We start from the raw sequence: 19,339 nt of genomic DNA, 5'->3' as shown, positions 1-19,339 counted from the left end.
TTTTATACTTGTCCGTTTGCAGAAGAGACCGGGCAGTCAGGCAATGTTAACAGACACGCAGATAGCAGAAGTAAAACTTAACCTACGGTGCCGTTCTTGGGTCAGAAGTGTGTTGGCAGAGACTTATTGAAGTGGTCACATGGGCATGCTGTAAACCCAAGAGGTGAAGGCAAGCCAGCCCTCTTGTGAAGACGTGAAGACCATCTGTGGTTGTGTGCACCAGCTAGGTTTGGGGGTAATGAAAAGGACTGCTCTGTTTACAAAACATAGAAAACTACTAAACTATTAGGTTTTATAAAGGTTGTACTGACATTACCTCCTTAGATATGGGGGAAAAACTCAGTGAATACCGTATGAGAGGAGAAAAAAGGAATGGTGAAAGTTGTTTTAACATGTTTGGTATAGGCGCCTGTAGAGTGAAGACTGTAGGTGTTCTGAGACGATGTGCTTAAAGAATGTGAGGACAGTTTTGAATGCTACCCCATCTGAATACTTTTCTCTCAGCATATTTTATCAGGTGCAGTTATCCTCATGATCCCCTCATCATTAGTGCTAAATGTTTATAGCAGTTTAACTGCTGAAATAAGTATTTAATTGCTCCTACCTGGGTTAAAGACTATTTTTGTTGTGTTTAGAGAAATGGTTACACTGAGAGCTTCAGTGTTCTGTGGTAAATCAACATCTGAGGCTTCTTGTAAAGGCTTGTTTTTACTCTGTTGACATAATGGAGCATTGTGGGTAAAATGTTGTTTTTGTGTGAAGTTGTGCAGATAAAAATAAATTGGGGGGGGGGGGGAAGCAACAGGATGAAAAAGAAGGAAAGAAGGAGAGTTAAAATGGGAAAGGGGAGGGTTAAAATGTTTTGGCGGAAAGGCTTTACTAAGGAAATTCCTGTGGGAAGATCTGAAGGTTAGTTTGTGGTCCAGCTACCTCAAAGAAAAGAACGGTAACTCACTTGTGTTTCCTGGACCTTCCAATTAAAATACAAACTCCTAGTATCCGAGTCAGGGTCTCTGAAGTGCCGGCACATGGAGAATGGAGGCTGTAATTTTAGTGTAAAAATAGCCCTCTTTCTGTTTCACTCCACCATCATATTTAACTTGCCTTTAAAGTTTCTCTTTTTCATTTTTCCTTCCTAGTTAAGGAAACAGTTTCCTTCCATGAACTTGAAGATCCCAGCTAAGCGAATATTTGGGGACAATTTTGACCCAGGTATTTATGTTGTTATCTATATGTTGTTACAAGTTTTCCTGTGAGTGTATCAGTTCTGACATTTTGTTTAGAGAACTACTGAAATCATGAGTAGTATGACACAGTAAAGTAACATTTTATGTTCCTTTATTTCCTTATTTAAAAGAAAAATTAAACATAACAAAATTCATCTGCTCTTCATGTATGAAAGGCACAGTCTCGGCCTTCTTAGGTTTCTATGGAAAGAGATGTGGGATATGGAAACTATTTCTACTGACTGAGATCATTGATTTTGAGTAGTCTGAGAAGTAGTTTCCTTTGTGCTGAAAGGTGCTCTTTGTGAAGACCTTGCTTTGTGTTCTTTCTGGAAGAAAAGTATAGAAATATTGAGTGGTTAACAAATGGTTATTATTACATATGAGATTATTAAGCAATAGCTACACTATGGGCAGCACAGTGACACAGTAGTTAGTGGTTAGCATTGCTCTCCTCTCAGCACTGGAGTCCAGGTTCAATTGCAGATCTGGGGTTGTATCTACTCAGAGATTGTATGTTCTCCCCATGTTTGTGTGAGTTTCCTCCAAACCCACTTGAGCTTCTGGGAAAATTGGCCCTCGTGTGCGTGTGTCTTGTGTGTGCCCTGCGACAGGCTAGCGTCCCATCCAGAGTGTACCCTGCCTTGCACCTGTTGCTTGTTGGGATAGGCTCTAGGCTCCTGCTCCCCCGCAACCCTGTATTGGCTAAAGCAGTTAGAAAATGGGTGGAGTTGCATTATTGCTTACGGCATGGAAAATGAAGAGTAATATCCCATTTTTGATCCCAAAGAGAAGATTACAATGCAGTGCACAGCAAGAAAGAGCCGATATGTTCACAGAAGGTGGGGGTACTTATAGGCCTTTGTAGGTACAGTGCAGTCTTTTTGAAATGCAAATCTGCTGCATGTTAAACTGCCGGTTTTCTTTGCTCTTGAATCTTACAAACTGGAGGACCATTAACAAGCGACCTTCTGCATAATTCATGTAGGCATCACAGCTTCTTTAAAGGACACAGATGTTGGGAATCATAGGTTTCTATCTGTGTGTACAATTAAGTATTGAGAACACTTGTTTTAGGAATAAGAGGCTCTGAGGAGGAGTGAGGTGTGGCTGTAATACACCGAAAGCTGCAAGCGACTAGACCCACCGCCAGCTCCTTGTCCTGTGTGATTTTTAGGAGCCTGCATCAGCCAGCTTTTGAAGGCTTTTGTTTTGTGGATTCTCCTCATTGTAAACTTGGAAGATGCAGTAGGCTGACAATGAAAGTTCCCCATTGATCAAAGGATTGCATTTGTTTTTAAGCCTGCAACAGTTCACGGCATCTGTCCGAGGTAGTAAAGATAGGGGAATGTGCCGGGGTGACCTCGATTTTGTAACCACGATCATCTTCTCCATCAGAATTCATAAAGCAGAGAAGAAGTGGGCTGCATGAATTCATCCAGAGGCTAGTCTCGCATTCACAGCTGAGCATTCAGTGAGTATCTTTCTTCTTTCCTCATCTCTCACAGATATTTACTGGCAGTATATTAGGTATGTGGAGAAAACACAATTTGCATTTTTAAATTATTCAAGAACTTGGCAGTTTAGCACACCCCAGTATTTGAAAAGGCTTTGGTGGACCTGTTTATTTCTCCTCATGTGCTTTATAGTGTCTGCCAGTATTCACCTCATTTGGAGAGGCAGTCTATATCATGGATATTGAGGTAGTGGAATAATGAGCAGAAATGGCCTCAAAACAGTGGAATCTTTCAGATGTAAAGCTATTGCCGAAATTTGTTTTTTATTTTTAATAATACAAAATAGTATTGCCTGTCTGTCTCCTTCCACCATATGCACACAAGGTTTCTATACTGTATGTCCTCAATACCATAAAACATCTCTCACCACAGGTATGTCCACTATATCAAATCATCACTCCAGGACTGAAGCCTAAATAAAACTTGACGATTGTCTGCATTTTCTGTGGTTACTCTTAAAAGCAGTTATAATTTAAACCACAGCATCCTCTTTGTGAGTTGTTTACAGTGATTTCTGTTCTCAGCAATCATTTCATGATCAGGGCCATAAACTGGATTATGTAAAAGTGTCCCTATGCTCCTCACAGCAAAACTCAGCATCCATGGTTGTTTTTCGGTCCCGTTAAATAACTTTTCTCTGAATTTCTGCTGTGGTGCACTCTTAAGTCAACAGTTGCAGTTCACAGAAGCAAGTGAGAGATCAAAGAAATAATGTTTTAGGATGTATGCCACTCTCCAAGTGAGTGAATAAGTCCAGTAGTCATAATGTGACTACTTTGCCTGCTAGGTGAACAGTGCAAATAAAAGAAAATACTTTTTTTCTGGTCTAATTGTTTGTTGCTTTGCTGAAAAACAAGCTGCAAAGAAACAGTCTGTGGTTTGGATATTAATTGCTAGATGTGCTATATACATCTACATGTCCCTCCCTGGTTTTTCCTGTGGTATGTTATTTTACAGCACTAGGGAACTCCCTGGATTTTATCTGTATAAAAGTGTCCTCCCTCCCTGTTATTTGGAGAGATTAAGCAGTATTGTATAAAATGCCTGTTTACAATCCAGATGCTGTTTACATTTGTTGGTTACAGGTTAATATGCTACTTCTAATATAGTGAACCATGTGTTAAACCAGAGATTTTTTTCTTATGCCCCTCATTTTGAAAAGTACATTTTCATAGATCTTCCCTGCATTTCGGGAAATTTAGTTTAAACCTAACCTCCACTCTCCATCTCGTAATAAGAAAAATAATTCCCCAAGGCTTGAGATCTGTCGCCTTTTTACCAAAGTTTTATTTCAAACAAATCTCGGCCTCGTTGATCACGTCTGACAGCAGCGTGTCCTTTCTGTTGACAGTCCCGAAGTGAGAGATTTTCTGCAGATGGACAAAGCAAAGAACCTGTCTGATGCTTCTGAGGATGAAGAAGAAAAGGTATTTGGTGAGGGAGAACCTCCCACATGCGGGGATATCTCCTTGGATAATTGGATATCTCCGTAGACTTGTTTTAATTTCCCAAAATAAATTGTCCACGAACGGGGAAAAAAACAACTTTTCCCCAAATTCAAGAAAACATGGAAAAGCATAACTGATTTGGATAACTGTGAAGGATCAATAAGACGGTCACAGTAGTTTGCGAGTTCTCTGCACTTGTCTCGATTCCTGTGTTGTAGTGTACAGTATATTCACGTCCACAGAAGACGTTTGAATATTTAATCCAACCTACAAACTGATCCATTGCAGTGCTGATCCAGATGAATGACTTTTCAGTCCCTCTCATTTTTTAAAAAAAAAGAAACTCAATGGATTTCATTGCTCTACCCATTAGTTTGTTTTCATTCTTTTTATTTATCTAACAGAGAAGATTCTTTTGTTGCATATTATATGTTATTTCCCTCCTGCTAGTGGAACATTGGGCTGTAGCCCTTGGAGCAAGGATCTACTCCTGAAATTGATAAATACTTGGAGCTCTGCTTCCTTTTAACCTAGAACATCTTTCATATAACATCAGTTCCGTAAAGTCCTAAGGGCTTAAATATCTTTGTGACATTATAACCTTTATTTTATTTTTTCTTATCCTTCTAGAATAATTCTACCTCCCGCAGTATTAATCTGGGACCATCTGGAAATCCTCAGTAAGCTGCAAGTTCTTTTAAACGTCCTTGTATTTTTAATGTTCATATGTTAATTATGTGGGGAAAACTTAGAACTTGTTGTGATTTACCTTATTCTGTTTTATGAAATGGATATTTACACACTATAAAGGGACAAGTAATAGGTTTATTCCATGCTGAAAAGAGAAGAGAACAAACACAACGTTTGGGCTGTAAAGCTTTCTTCAAGCCTTCTCCAGCCTTCACACCTGAAAAAGGCTTCACAGCTGAAACGTTGTTTTTCTCTCTTCTCTTTTCAGCCTATTACTTGTTCCTTGGCAGACTACACATGCTGACATAGCTACCCACCTGAACTAATTTACACACTATATATGCATCTTGCTATACTTCTTCTCATGGGACACATCATGTCTTCTTATTGTTTCTGCTATGTAACTTTGCGGAAACAAATGACTTACTTTGGATAGAAGCATCAAATGAATAATAATAACGGGTTAGTGTAGTAAACTAGCAGTCACCAGTAATCCCAGAAGGGAAAGAGTTCAAATGAATTCTTGCAGAGCTGCTTGACATTCAGCATTCCCACACTAAAGTCAAGGTTTCTGACCGTAAAATGAAATGTGTTGTTTCATCTATAGCTTGGTAGCTCTAAAAGAAACTGTGTAACGTGGACTTTATTTCTAAAGAAAACAAAAAAGAAAAGCCAGTAAAAACATGGCTGAATGAGACCGCTAGTTCCATTTCAGTGTTTTTTTTTACTTCCTTGAACGGCAGCTGCCTGTTATGTTTTAGTCTGTGTGTTTAAATTGAAATATTTTTCCTGCTTCCCTAATCTTAAGCTCTATTGTTCTTATCTGAAACAGTGCAAAACCGACAGACTTTAACTTCCTAAAAGTTATTGGCAAGGGGAGCTTTGGCAAGGTGAGTTCTGAGGTGGCCACTTCTTCAAACGTCAAGTGCTCTCGGAGTGAACTTTTGTTCCTTACTCATAAAGATGTGGAGTTGTCTGATTTAGCGACTCAGGATTACTTTTTTAAAGAGGCAGCCGATCAAAAGAAAGGATATGCTGATCATTTATTATGTTATCAGCTGAAATAATACAGTTTCATAGACATGAAAAAGTCCTAGAGTTCTGAAGTACTCAATTTATAAGAGCAAAGACCAGAGCACTGGAAGATTATTACTAAGGAAAACTAAACTGAGACAAATATGAGACCTTTCAGGTTTTCTTTTTAGAAATGCTAATGAGATTTTGATCAAATCAACGAAACCCACATACCCGGGCCTGTCAAGTGCCTCAATCGCAAGAGGTGCTCCCCCATTCAGAGGTTGAGCCTGTGTGCGTGAGTTTGAGCTTGGGCTGTGTCACTAGCTGACTGTGACTGTCAGTGTGACTGTGACTGGAATTCCCCAAGCAGCTGGGCGCCCCAAAGTGTAGGGTGGAATTAGTCAGCTCTCTGTGAAACAGTGACCGCCCGTGACCTCCCGGAAGCTTGCGGGCACGCAGTTCTCTGAGTGAGGGACGCGCCTTTCCTCCGATCGGCGCTGATCCCCCTGATCTAGGGCTGCAGTGCCTGTGAAGCGTTAACTGCCAAGTGGCTCAAAGGAGCCTGGCTCCACTTCCTCATTCTCCCCCCTGTGTGAGAATCTCAAGTATCCTATCAGTGTGCTAAAGCATATTCTTTCAGATCATGTTCCAGGGGCTAGTTGCACATACCCTGCTTCAAAAGTTTTTCTCTCATCCTTGGGTTAACTCTGTCACCTCTTCCCCTTTAAAATCACCTGTCTGAGAAACCTGTGTATCGTGTCTTAAAGGGGAACTGCAACACTGTTTTTATATTTCGGGGTTAGAAATGATTGGCATTGATCATTTCTACAATTTAGATCACAAAATAGACAAAATTTCCAGGTATGCGCATCGCCATATTCTGAGATTCAGAACGAGGCAACAATACTTCTGGTGAGCTGAAGTGGGCCTATTACATTATAAACAAACAGGCTTGTGAATACATCTCTTTTAATCTCTTTTTAATTTTCTGAAGTAAAATATCTGCTGCACAACCTGTACTTATTCGCTCGCACATCATATTACATTAGTCATGACTAGTAATAAGAAGAAGAATTGCTTACACTTGTAAATCGCTATTCTGGACACTCCACTCAAAGCGCTTTACAGGTAATGGGGACTCCCCTCCACCACCACCAATGTGCCGCCCCACCTGGATGATGCGACGGCAGCCATAGTGCGCCAGAACGCTCCCCACACACCAGCTCTCAGTGGGGAGAACTGAGTGATGAAGGCAGTTCATAGATGGCCCCCTACTGGCCCCACTAGCTCCTCTTTCAGCAGCAGCCTTAGTTTTTCCCAGAGGGTCTCCCATCCAGGTACTGACCAGGCTCGCACCTGCAGAGCTTCAGTGGGCTGCCTGTCCGAACTCTCGACAACACAGCAACTGTGCAGTACTTTCACAGAGTTCACGGTTTTGTAAAATGTTTGCCATACAGTGAATTAACTAATTTTGTTGCCAAGATTTAATGACTGGTCTGACGAATCGCAGTTCGCCTTTAAGAATAGTGAAAAGAAACGAACACCTCTGTCTCTCAAGGTTCTTCTTGCGAAACGTAGACTGGATGGGAAGTATTACGCCGTGAAGGTCTTGCAGAAGAGGGTCATCGTGAACAGACGAGAGGTAATGCAATGATTGCCATTGAGGAAACTGTGGAATCGGTTGGTTTTATTCCTGTGCCGGTGTGTCCTTCATTTGAATGCTGTTGTTCTTTTTCTCCCCAGCAAAAGCACATAATGGCGGAACGCAATGTACTTTTGAAGAATGTCAAGCACCCATTCTTGGTGGGATTGCATTACTCATTCCAGACAGCTGACAAGCTTTACTTTGTCCTGGATTTCGTCAATGGCGGAGAAGTGAGTAGCTTTTTGCCCTTCCGAGCCCAGTGACGGGTCAGTCTGTTTGTGGAAGGGTGCAAAATGTCTTGTGTGGCATTAATCCAAAGTGCGCGGTGCAGCACTATTAACGTTCTCGGTTATGATGAATGTCATTCCGAATAGCGGCTGTACAGAAAACCATCTGCAGTGTGATGCCGTTTGTGCATATCTTCTGCGTGCTTATAAGTGGGTATTGGGCACTGTTCTGGAGTGCCGCGACGAATAAAAAACACCAAGTGGGCTGTTGATGAAGAGCCACAGTAAATATCCGTCTTCTGTGGTTTGGGTTTCGCTGGAACAGTTAACCACAGTTCGCTGAAAATTCTCCAGAAGTCTCTCTCGGAGTTCTGTGCCCGTCATGTAAATTAGCTTCTCCGCTGTCAGGCTTAATTTTGGAAGCCTTCATGGGCCTTTACAATAAGCTTTTTCCACCTCCAAAAACATAGCAGTGTTCCACATTAACACCAGGGGATAGGAAAATGAAAACTAGAATGTGAAGGAAAAGGGCTTAGACTGGAGTCTTTCAGTGCTACAGACAGTGGTGAACGTGTGAGATACACTCTCAAGATTTAGATTGTTGAACACCCCACCAACTTGTGCTGGGTAAGCACATTTAACAGTCAAAAAACAGTTATTAGTATACTTATAAATGCCAAATCCACTTCCTGGTGGTTACACTTTTAATCCCAAGTTTGATTCATACATATATGACACAATTTTTGAGAAATCTTTATGGGCTCAGTGTGCCAAGGCCCAGCCTGTCAAAACCTCATAAACGGCCTGACGTCGTTGAGGTCTGCAACTATTTTAAACCAGAAGGTGCTTAAGCATAACATCTTTACATTCGTGGGTTAGTCAGTGGCAGGTGTTTTTTTTTTATCCCTAATTTGTGGAAAATGTGTTCTGATCTAATTTGGAATGCATGGCTTTGCTTGTGAAATCTGTAAAATCTTGAAGTCATTCAGTGACTTTTCCCCTGCCTTATTTTTTTTTTTGTTGCTCGGCCTGACAGGGTGTAGGGTGTCGGATTTACCCTGGAATGGTCATGCAGATGTGCCACGCGCCAGCAGGTGCACATTACGTAGACCGAACAAGGCAGGTCGGGTGCTGTAGCGAGGGCGGCGCTGTGGTCAGAATTTCTGCCTCTCAGCGCTCGGGCCCTGGGTTCAATACTGGACCTGGGGTGCTGTCTGCTTGGAGCCTGTGACTGCATGAGCTTCCTGTTGGTGCTCCAGTTTCCTCCCTCAGCTCAAACACGTACTGGTAGTTTAATTGGCTCAGTGGGAAACCTGGCCCTGGGGCGACTGTATGTGTGTGTCTGTGTGTGCCGTGCGGTGGACTGGCATCCTGCCTTCCGCCCGTTGCTTCCTGGGAGAGGCTCGGGCTGCCGCTCCCTTTGTCCCTGAATCTGACAAGTGGTTAGAAATTGGCAGTGGTGAGAAAATGGATGGATGCTTGCTGTAGTAAATTTCCCCATGTTTCTCCGATAAAAGTGTCTGAGGAAAGGGCCTAATTTTCCCGTGAGACCTGGCTACACATTAACTAGTCGGGGGCAGGTTTCCAAAAACGGAAGATGCAAGTTTAATTTCCGGCTTCCTAACCATCGCTGTCTTTGCCTATTCGTTTTGTTTGTTTTTCGGAATACCGTACATGGCGTTTCGGTATTCCATTAGCCCACAATTTGCCATCATCGTGAGGCTAAACGTGTGCTGTGTTTCTGTGGCTCCCCTTGACTATTTGTCTTAAATTTCATTTCAGCTCTTCTTCCACCTACAAAGAGAGCGGACCTTTCCGGAACCCAGAGCCAGATTTTACGTCGCAGAGATGGCGAGTGCTCTCGGCTACCTGCATTCATTAAATATTGTTTACAGGTAGCTACTTTTTTGTATTCAAACAATCCTCTTCTTAAAAAAAAAAACAGGTTACATCCATTACTGAGGGAGCACACTGAGTGGGTTAATGAGTCACCGGAAGGTGTTTGTTTTCTGGTTCATCTTAAGGTCTCTTCAGCTTTTCAGTTTCCAGTTGGCAAGTGTTTCATAGACTCTGACTGTGTAACCAGAGTTTGAAAGTGTCCACTGAAGAGCAAAGGGCTCCATGATTGACTTTCTTGGAAGCTGTAGATGTTGCCTGTACTCTACACAGGACTGCTGATTTTGCAAAAGAGTTTAACGGGGGGGAACGTATTCCTGAGACTAACAAACTTCTGGAAAACGGATTTGTTGGGATTAAATGTTTTTTTTTTAATCATATTTCCTTTGGCTTAACGTTGATGACTTTTAATGGCCTCGCTTGCGGGTTCATTTAGTCATGTTGGTGTGTTTTGGTGGTAACAGTAGGCTCTTTTTTTAACACGACAAAATCTTCAGAAATCCAAAGCAAATCTTTACTGTCTCTTTATTTAGGGAAATATATCGAGAAGTTGAAACTTCTAAAGCGGCAGACCCTGACTGTGGTCTTTGCAGGGCACAGTCCAGTAGGTGCTCTAGGTCAGTGATAGACTGAGTTTTAGCTAGTTTTCGCTCCAGCTGTTCTGTCCTTCTGCAGTGGTGCAGTTGGCCGCGTTTCTGGCAACATCCCTGAATGAGGGCAGTTCCCGAAAGTCGGAAATGTGTACAGGGTTGAAACAAGTTAAAATCCCACTTTGACCTTTTAAGAGCTGAAAGCAAGTTGTGCCCCAGAGTGAAAACAGAAAACAACAAGTCTGTGCTTCAGTTAAGAACGCGGCTGGATCATAAACCAAGCAGAGACGGTGTTCCTTCAGGATCAGGGTTAAAAACCATCATTCAGGGTTAATGGAAATCATCAATCAGCAGCCCAACCTGTAGACGAAAAACAAGTGGATCCAACTGGACTCTGATTGTCTTTATTGAAGTCGGGACTTTATTACTATTTTCACATCATTGTTTTGTTGAGGCTGAAGCCAAGCGAGTGATGATTAAAATGTTCAAGGCAGCGGGTTTGTCTGAAGCTCTGTTTCTGGTGATTTGTTTCTTGGCCAGCTCTTTGTAATGAGATTTAGCAAATTCTTCACAAAACTTAATGAGTTTAAGAATGTGTAGAATTAGGAGAGAGGATGCCATTAAACCTTCATTACTGAAGATTTTCTCATTTTCTAGGGATTTGAAACCCGAAAATATTTTGCTGGATTCCCAAGTGAGTGTAACATTGTTTTGCATTTTTTGTAAACCGTTATTACATTCATATGTCATTTTGAACAGATTGTTTAATGGAAGGGATTGTGTTTCAAAATGTCAGAACATCATTACATTCAGTATATGTGGCATAATAAATTTAACGTGTTGTATTTACGCTTTATTTTTCATGTCTTAAAATGTCAGTATTTCACAAACTCAATTTAGATCGATTTGATTTTGTTATTCACATAATTATTCCATTGATATTTTAGGAACTATTTATTTTCGTCTCGTAGACTTAGTAGTTTGGATAAATGAGCCAGATCTCACAGAGGAGAGGAAAACTACCAATACTCCCATGTCGTGTTGTTTTTAGAGCAGGTAATGGCAACTGATGCAAGTAAAAGTATTTCAGTTGTGGCCTGCAAAGCAATGTAAGAAAAAAAAGAATTGTGTAAATGCAGGGAGTCTGCCATCAGTTTTTCATTGTGTCCAGTGGAAGGAAGTTCCTGCCATTGCTGTGACCTCAGGCTCTGTTTGCTTCAGGCACGCTCCCTGATGAAACCTCTTGGGAATGTGTGGAGAGTCTCAGTGGGAGGAGGTTCACATTAGACAATGTTACGGGACAACAGAAGAATTTGTGCGGACAATAGCTGGATTGTGCAGGAGCAGAGCGATATAAAAAGGTTCTTTCATTTTTTTTTAAAGGGACACATAGTTCTAACTGATTTTGGATTGTGCAAGGAGGGCATTTCCCAAGCAGACACTACGACTACGTTTTGTGGGACGCCAGAAGTAAGTTTTTTTTTTCCTCTGTGGTTGTTTTTAACTGCTGTTTCTTTATGAATACCTACAATCTACAGGATTTCTGGATTTGTTTTCTCTTTTAAAACCCATCCCAGCTCTGTTTTCTACATTTGTGGTGCATTTGTCCACAATGTCCCTTTGTTCAGTAGTTTTACATTGAGCATATTTTCCATGTCTCCGTTATAGTATAATTGGTATTGTAGTAAATACCTTATGGACCTAACTTTGAAAATAATAAACATTTATCATTTGAGCTCATCATTTCTTTTTCCACTTTTTAAAATAATTTAAACCACTGAGGTTTCTTACAGTAGAAGCTGATTGTTGTCAAGTGTAGTTGTTTGAGCTCCATAACTTGATTAACCTTTTATGTCATGACACGTAAATGTAATTGTACCTGCTTTATGGCATTTTCGCAATTGCCTACATTTTTAGTTTGTCTCCATCTCTGAATATACCCAGTTAAGTTATTATGTTCCCTTGTGTGTGATTTTTAATTTAGCTTTTGTGCTAAATTTGACTTCCTGCTTAATTATTTACAGTGCTATATGGGACCCCCTGGTGCCTGGCGTTCAGTAAGATCTGTGTTGTTATGTTTGAATTACAGTATCTAGCACCCGAGGTCCTGAAGAAGCAGCCCTATGACAACACAGTGGATTGGTGGTGTCTTGGCTCTGTGCTGTATGAAATGCTGTATGGCTTGGTAAGACAGTAATTTTGTTGGCTGGTGGCTTTGGCAGTCCTCAGTCAGTTAGACGATGAAACAAGGGACACGGCTGTACACAAAGAGCTGTGGGGGTGTGGAACAAGCTATTCAGTCACGTTGTCAAAACCCAAAATTCTTTCCAGATATTGTTAGATGAGATCCCCTAATTGAGGTTTGTACGGTTACTTAAAACATGGGACAGTTGTTTTTTTTTTCTATTAAATGTTTTCCTTTCAGGTTCTTGAATAACTATTGATTTGTGAATGTCATGATGGACCAAAGTAAAAGTTCACCCTGCATCTTCAGACGTTCACAAGCTGCCACGCTGCAGAATGAAATGCGCGTTCTTCATTTCTGTTACACTGTGGAGTGGCAGCGTAGATTTCTAAGGTTTTATAGGTCTTCCCTATTCTGTTCAGACAAATCAGTGTGGCGGTTTACCCGTGTAGTGGTCATGGCACAACTCCAAACAGCAGCGGAGCCATGCCTTCCAGGTGTGGAACTGTGGAGTTACACAAAAAGAAAACTCAATTTTTCCAAATAGATTTAGACTCCTTGCATTACGAGAATTGCCCATTTGTTTTCCAAATGTATTTGTCATTTAAAATAGCTTTCGCCTAAAATGTTGTTGCTGCTTTTTTTTCCCTGTAGCCTCCATTCTATAGCAGAGACACTCAAGAGATGTATGACAACATCCTCCACAAGACGCTGACAATGCGGCCTGGAGCTTCCAGCGCTGCCTGGTCTATACTGCAAGGATTGCTCGAGAAAGACCGGACGAGGAGGCTGGGGTCTAGAGACGACTTTGTAAGTAAGGCCTTTAACCTCGGCTTCCTCTCTATACTCCCTTTGAGGTTTGCACGCTGACTTCCCTGTAACTTCCTCCTTGAAGGGGAACTGCACTGCTTTTTTTTACATTTCGGGGTTATAAAGAACGGGCATCGAGTTCTTTTTCGAACCACAGTGAAAGTACTGAGTACACGGTAAAGTGCAGAACCTCCAGCACACATCACAAAAGAGGCCAAATTTCCAGGTATGCGCAGTGCCTTATTGCTGCTATTGTCTGCGATTCAGAACGAGTGATGTGAACCGGCCCAATTACATTGTAAACAAGCAGGTTTGTGAACCTCTTTTAATCCGATGGAAATATTGCTCTTTGTCATAAAAACATAATTATGCTTAAGACCTAAGTCAAGATGTATATTAAATATGTTAAAAAGAATCATTGAAGTCGTGAAGATAGATTTTTCTTCTATTTTTCTGTCACGAACCAATATCACCCTCACACTGCGTTACTTTTTATGGGCAGAAAATGGTAGGAGTGGCACCTGCTCTGAGCACACGTTTTTGGTTCTGTATCTAAAATGAAATGTATTTCAATTACGAACTGTCAGGGTTCATAATCATGTGAACTCCAAAGCAGAGAAAATTTCAGTACACGTCCTATCCCAAATAACAATATTTGAAAAACAATCTATTTCTGTTGCGATGAAGTACATACTCTAGACCAAGCAATCTTTGCTACTGTATAGGAACAAGTAATAGGTTTATTCCATGCTGAAAAAAAGAAGAAAGAGAACACAACGTTTCGGCCGTGGAGCCTTCTTCAGGTGTGAGAGAGACAGGGCAGTAGGCAAAGGTAAAGTAGCGGGAGAACAAAGGCTGGGAGGGAGGAGGAGTGAGAGGCGGGAGCAGGGGACAGAAAGAGAGGCCAATCAAGAGGTGTGAAGTCAGAATGGGTGCAGAGAGGTGTGAAATGAAACTTCCAATGAATGGAGAAAATTTAGAAGAACAGTAGTCTGTCGTTAAGAGAAGGGAGAATGTGTGATCCTGGCTGCAGAATAATTTTGGTTTCGGTGGCCTTTCTGATGTATGAGTTCGGAAAACCATCTTTGAGAACACAGACGGAGAGATTAGAGTGGTCGTGCCCGTCAGAGGTGAAATGAGAAACAATGGGCTTGGAGAGATCTTTAATCTTCACAGCCCTGACGTGTTCTCTGAAGCGGTCTCCGAGTCTCCTTCCTGTTTCTCCAATGTAGATGGCTGGGCATTTACTGCAAGAGATACAGTAAATAAGGTTGCTGGAGGTACAAGATGCTGTCTGGGTGATCCGGAATTGTCCTGAGGGGCCTTGAATGAGTGTGGTGGTGGATGTGTACTTGCAGGTGATGCAGCGAGCTCTGTTGCAAGGGAAAGTGCCTGGTGTGGATGGTTGTTGAGGGCGGTCAAGGGAGCTGTGAACAAGGAGGTTACGCAGATTAGGTGGTCGGCGATATGAGATGATGGGGCGATCAGAAAAGAGGGCCCCAATGGAGGGATCATCCTGTAGGATGGAAAAGTTGTGGTTAATGGTCCTGGTGATAGGAAGTGTGTTAGGGTGGTAAGGAAGCACCAAAGGAATGCGGTTGTTACGGCGGGAGTTCCTGATCGGGTTGATGGTCCGGGGGGTGTTTTTGGCTCGGGCAAGGGCCCTGTCAATCACACTGCTGGGGTTATCCTCTGTTGATGAAAAAGGAGTACATTTCGAGGGCTTGGTTCTCGAAATCGATGTCGTCGCTGCATAATCGTCGTAGCCTAAGGAACTGTGAAAAAGGAAGAGAGTTTTTAGTGTGGTTGGGGTGAAATGAGCTGTACAGGAGGTAGCTGTGTGAATCTGTGGGTTTGTAATAAACTGAAGTGACACTTCAGCCTATTACTTGTTCCTTTGCAGCCTACGCATGCTGACGCAGCTACCCACCTGATTTGCTACTGTATTGTATATAATTATGAAACAGTTATGAAACCATTATTAGTTATGAAACAACATATTCAAGGTGATGTATTTTGGTGACTTCGAGACGGTTTTGCTGACAAATATTACTTACTTGTTAACTCTGCATGCAGATCACATTGGAACATTTCTATGTGAAATATCTGCTGCACAACTTATACTTATTTAACCTTACATCACATTACATTAGTCATTACTGTGACTAGTGAGCAGGAAGGGCCAGTTTTACGTCACAATACCTTCACAAAGTTCACGATTTTGTGCTTAATTCGTAATTGCCATCGATGAATTTATTTTGTTACCGAGATTTAATAACCTGTGTGAGAAATGATTACTGCAGTGTCCCCTTAATGAGCAATTCCTAAAATAGCTTAAGGGAATGAGTTAAGGGAAATATCTAAATTTCAAGCAAATTACTTTTAAAGTTTTTTTTTTCCATAGTTTATACATTTTTCTTTAAATAAGAAAGCTGAAGGGGCAAATCTTTGCTATTTTAGCTCCTCCTAGTGTTGAAGCAAACGACTAACTAGACGTTTGTCACCGTGCGAGACACTTGGCTGAGAGAGGTGTTCGAATGGATTCTGCCTGTAAGCTGTTTTTAAATAAAAAATAGGCGTGTAATAGAGTCAGCGAGTTACAAAAGCAAATAATTACTGGGATAATTGGATAAAAAATCTGGAAAACTAAGTTTCGGTTTTAGTTTTAGGACATCACTGTTCTTCTCCTCTTGAAACGTACTGTATTTTAACGCTCGAAGGTGTGCCCTGAGCCATTATCTGATCATTTTAATTGGTTATTCTGTATAGGCTTCTGAGATTATACGTTAAACATAGTTTATCGGTTCTATTTCTGTTTTGCAGAGCGAAATTAAAGGACACTCCTTTTTTTATCTGATCAACTGGGATGACCTCGAGCAGAAGAAGGTTCCTCCTCCCTTCAGTCCACATGTGGTACGTCGGCTTCAATCTCAGCTGTTGAGTTCATTCCACCTTTTTAACACACCCGAATTTCTTCTTGACAAACGCCCCCCCCCCCCCCCCCCCAACAATGTAACAGTGAATTCGCAAGTAGATTCATATATGATAATAGCCTTTTCTTTTCCAGAATGCAGGCTTTTCAGCAGCACTGTTGGGAGGTCAAACAAGCCTTGGTGCTATGAGTAAAAGTATCACGTCTTAGAAAAGGATTTATCGAAATTAGTTCAGATCATTATTCAGAGTTAAGGGGAGATGAACCTTCTGTGTTATTTACCTACAGAGGGACAACAGGACCGGGGAATGAATCTGAAGTGTTCTAGGTTGGTTGATTTGTCTCACTATTATGGACAGGTAGTAAAGAACAGCAATGTTATTATGCAGAAATATGCTGTGTTTTGCAAAATAAATATGAACAGTCGTGTCTGATTCATTTTTCATCTGTAGAATTCTCCAGATGATATTGGGAACTTCGATGCGGAATTTACAGAAGAAATGGTTCCAAACTCCATTTGCTATACTTCCGACCATTCCATTGTTAACGCCAGCGTTCTGGACGCAGACGACGCCTTTCTGGGTTTCTCCTACGCCCCGCCTTCCGAGGATTCCTTCCTGTAGAAGAAATCATCAGGATTCTGGGACTGGTTCTGCAGGCAGACACTGCTTTCTGCAAAACGTCAACCTCCTGCTCGCATTAACTGGAGCTGATACAGCCTTAACTTATGTAAATAGATTTTCCTAATAGCCAGGAATTCCTCTCCTGTGTACTGGATCAACACTTTAGATCAGGAAGCCAACAGCATTCATCAGAAAATCACTTCTGGATAAAGTTTGTACAGCTGGCTGTAGTGATGCGAGTCCATCATTTTAAGATGAATCTATTTATGTTAAAGATGATGAAAATATTAGTGATGATTAGTAGATAAAGTGGACATTGTAAAAGTGTATTGTGGGCAGAGATTTCTCAGGGAGCTGCCAACTTATACTCTCTATTTGTTACAGCCTCTCTCTTCATGAATAGCGTCAAAATGTCAACGAAACACTGTAAGAAAAAAGTACAAGACGAGAACAGAGAAATCTCTGTTTACACAGTTTATATTAAACAATCGACTTGTAAATCCCAGGCATATATTTATGATTGTATTCTATTTTTCTTCTTGGACCAAAGTGATCACCTTTTTCTAACCAAAATTGCACACGTCCTTGACCATCTCTGCTTTAAATAGAAAGCCTTTGCTTTTTTTCCTGTGAGATTTCTGCTTAAAATAAGACTTAACACTCTTCAGAAAGCAACAAATACAGGTACATCAAAAGATAATTTATGGGAAATATCTCAATTTCAAGCAAATTACCTTTAAAAGTTTTACTTTCATAGCTTGTACATGTTCGTTTACATAACAACTAAAGTTGAAGGGGCACGTTTTATTACTTGCCTGGAAAGTGAATTTGTATCGAATGGATTTTGCAGCAGAAGTTTTGCAACTACCTTTACTTTACAGTATTTATAGATTTCTGATTAATCCTTTGTTGCTTTTTGGAAAGGTTTTGAATCTATTTTTTCCACTATATAATTTATATCCACTCCATAGCTATTGATTCAAAGACATTAAATGTCTGTATTAGAATTAATTCCAGCAGATACTGTATGTAGTGGTGGAAGTAGAATTTTACTCAAATTAGTATCAGACATTTTTTTGTTACGAAATGTAAAACATTAGCCCTCTTTGAGTTGTACTGTAAGATTAAAATGATTATCCTGCGACAAGAGAGACTTGTTTTTATTTGTAATGTAAACCTTTAATGTTCAATTTCCACTTCACAGGGGAATTTTAATCAGCATTGTGAAACAATTACAGTAGCTACCCTTGTAAAAGCCTTGAAAAAGAAAATGATGGTTATGCACCAGCATAGAAGCAGAAACAGACAAGACATCTTGTTTTGGGGGGAAAAAGATATATCTTAAAACTTTTGTGTTTACCTGGGAAACTTATCACTCTGGTGTTTGGCACTTTACCTTGTGTGTCCTGGGGTGTAAATTTCCGGACATTTTACAAAATATTCCAGGACTTATCTGATCAGGTACATTTGTAATAAATAACTTTCACATTTGAAGGCAAAGCACACAAGACACACACCCCTCCAAGTACATCAGAAATAGCAACTTGTGTGTATTTGATTACCAGTGGGATTCTCGAACTACATTATTTATCAAACTAGAGCCCTTAACTCAGGAAATCCTGTGAACAACCCAGGCATTTTCTGTCAGACGTTTGTATTTTAATGTTTAACAATGTGAACAACAGCAAACTATTGTAACGCAACGGGGGCTCAGGCGGGCGCCCTTGCCGCATCAGGTCGGCCCCACACTGTCCGGGGCTCGAACCCGGGACTTCCGCGTCTCTCTGCAGCGACCCAGCACCGTGAGCTAAAGAGAGATCTCTCTCGAGCCCAGTAGCTGTAGTCCTGCTATCATAGGGAAGGGCGGTGACGTCACCTGCTCTGGTACGCCGGCTCTTACACAGTACCTGACGGCCGTAAGCGTTACACTATAAAAAACTTCTTTGCTTACTGCCATTTTATTGTGAACTAGATTGCTTTGTACTTCCCAAGAATAGATTTAAGGATGGTGTTGAGAGCTTAATGTGAAAAAAAGCTCTGTAGAAGAGAACTCGAGATTGTAGTATTATTAAGGAGAAATGCCCTACTATTATAGAAAGTTATCGTTTAATGAAGTTGTTCCCATCCGTTGTCCTTGATCATTAATTGATTAACTGTAAGGGCGAATTAAATTTGGCCTCAACTGACGCGTTGCCCGGTCATTTTCAGGTTACAAATTCGCTCGAGAATCTCGGTGTTGTGTTTAAAAGCAAAAACTCGTTAAAAGTACTTAGTTTTACTTAAGGACATAAATACGACGAACTTTACTTTTTACGAGCTCATTTAATCATTTGAAAGAAAGGGGATAATTGCTTTCTTTTTCTGGTACCCATTTTTTTCCAAGGAATATTGTAGTGTTGTCTTTACACCAGCGTAATGCCTGTTCGCCGTTAACTAACGACAACTACGCTATAGGAAACGGCAAACTGAAATAAACTGAAATGTGATGTTTTATTAACGACGAGCACCGGGGTCTCCGCCATGGCGCTTCCAC

General features: G+C 41.0%; 1 protein-coding gene across 4 annotated transcripts in view; it reads left to right on the top strand.

Moving 5' to 3' along the window:
• The window catches only part of sgk3 (serum/glucocorticoid regulated kinase family member 3), a 32,843-nt gene extending 14,881 nt beyond the window's left edge, over positions 1-17,962 (top strand). For 3 of the 4 annotated variants that reach the window (XM_088918729.1, XM_088918730.1, XM_088918727.1), the window contains exons 4-17: positions 1,140-1,212; positions 2,625-2,700; positions 4,095-4,170; positions 4,822-4,871; positions 5,714-5,771; positions 7,457-7,540; positions 7,642-7,773; positions 9,553-9,665; positions 10,914-10,950; positions 11,640-11,726; positions 12,346-12,441; positions 13,096-13,251; positions 16,075-16,164; positions 16,636-17,962. In XM_088918729.1, coding sequence (XP_088774855.1) covers positions 1,140-1,212; positions 2,625-2,700; positions 4,095-4,170; positions 4,822-4,871; positions 5,714-5,771; positions 7,457-7,540; positions 7,642-7,773; positions 9,553-9,665; positions 10,914-10,950; positions 11,640-11,726; positions 12,346-12,441; positions 13,096-13,251; positions 16,075-16,164; positions 16,636-16,806 — 1,299 coding nt within the window. In that variant the 3' untranslated portion in view covers positions 16,807-17,962. Of the gene's footprint in view, positions 1-1,139; positions 1,213-2,624; positions 2,701-4,094; positions 4,171-4,821; positions 4,872-5,713; positions 5,772-7,456; positions 7,541-7,641; positions 7,774-9,552; positions 9,666-10,913; positions 10,951-11,639; positions 11,727-12,345; positions 12,442-13,095; positions 13,252-16,074; positions 16,165-16,471; positions 16,512-16,635 lie in introns of all 4 variants that reach the window. The other variant, XM_088918728.1, reaches the window with a different exon arrangement.
• Positions 17,963-19,339: the final 1,377 nt, after the last annotated feature.

Source organism: Atractosteus spatula, chromosome 6, assembly GCF_055471065.1.
Source record: "Atractosteus spatula isolate fAtrSpa1 chromosome 6, fAtrSpa1.hap1, whole genome shotgun sequence".
Taxonomy (NCBI): Eukaryota; Metazoa; Chordata; class Actinopteri; order Semionotiformes; family Lepisosteidae; genus Atractosteus; species Atractosteus spatula.
The sequence above is the reverse complement of the archived record's forward strand: the minus strand, read 5'-3'. Positions and strand labels throughout refer to the sequence as shown.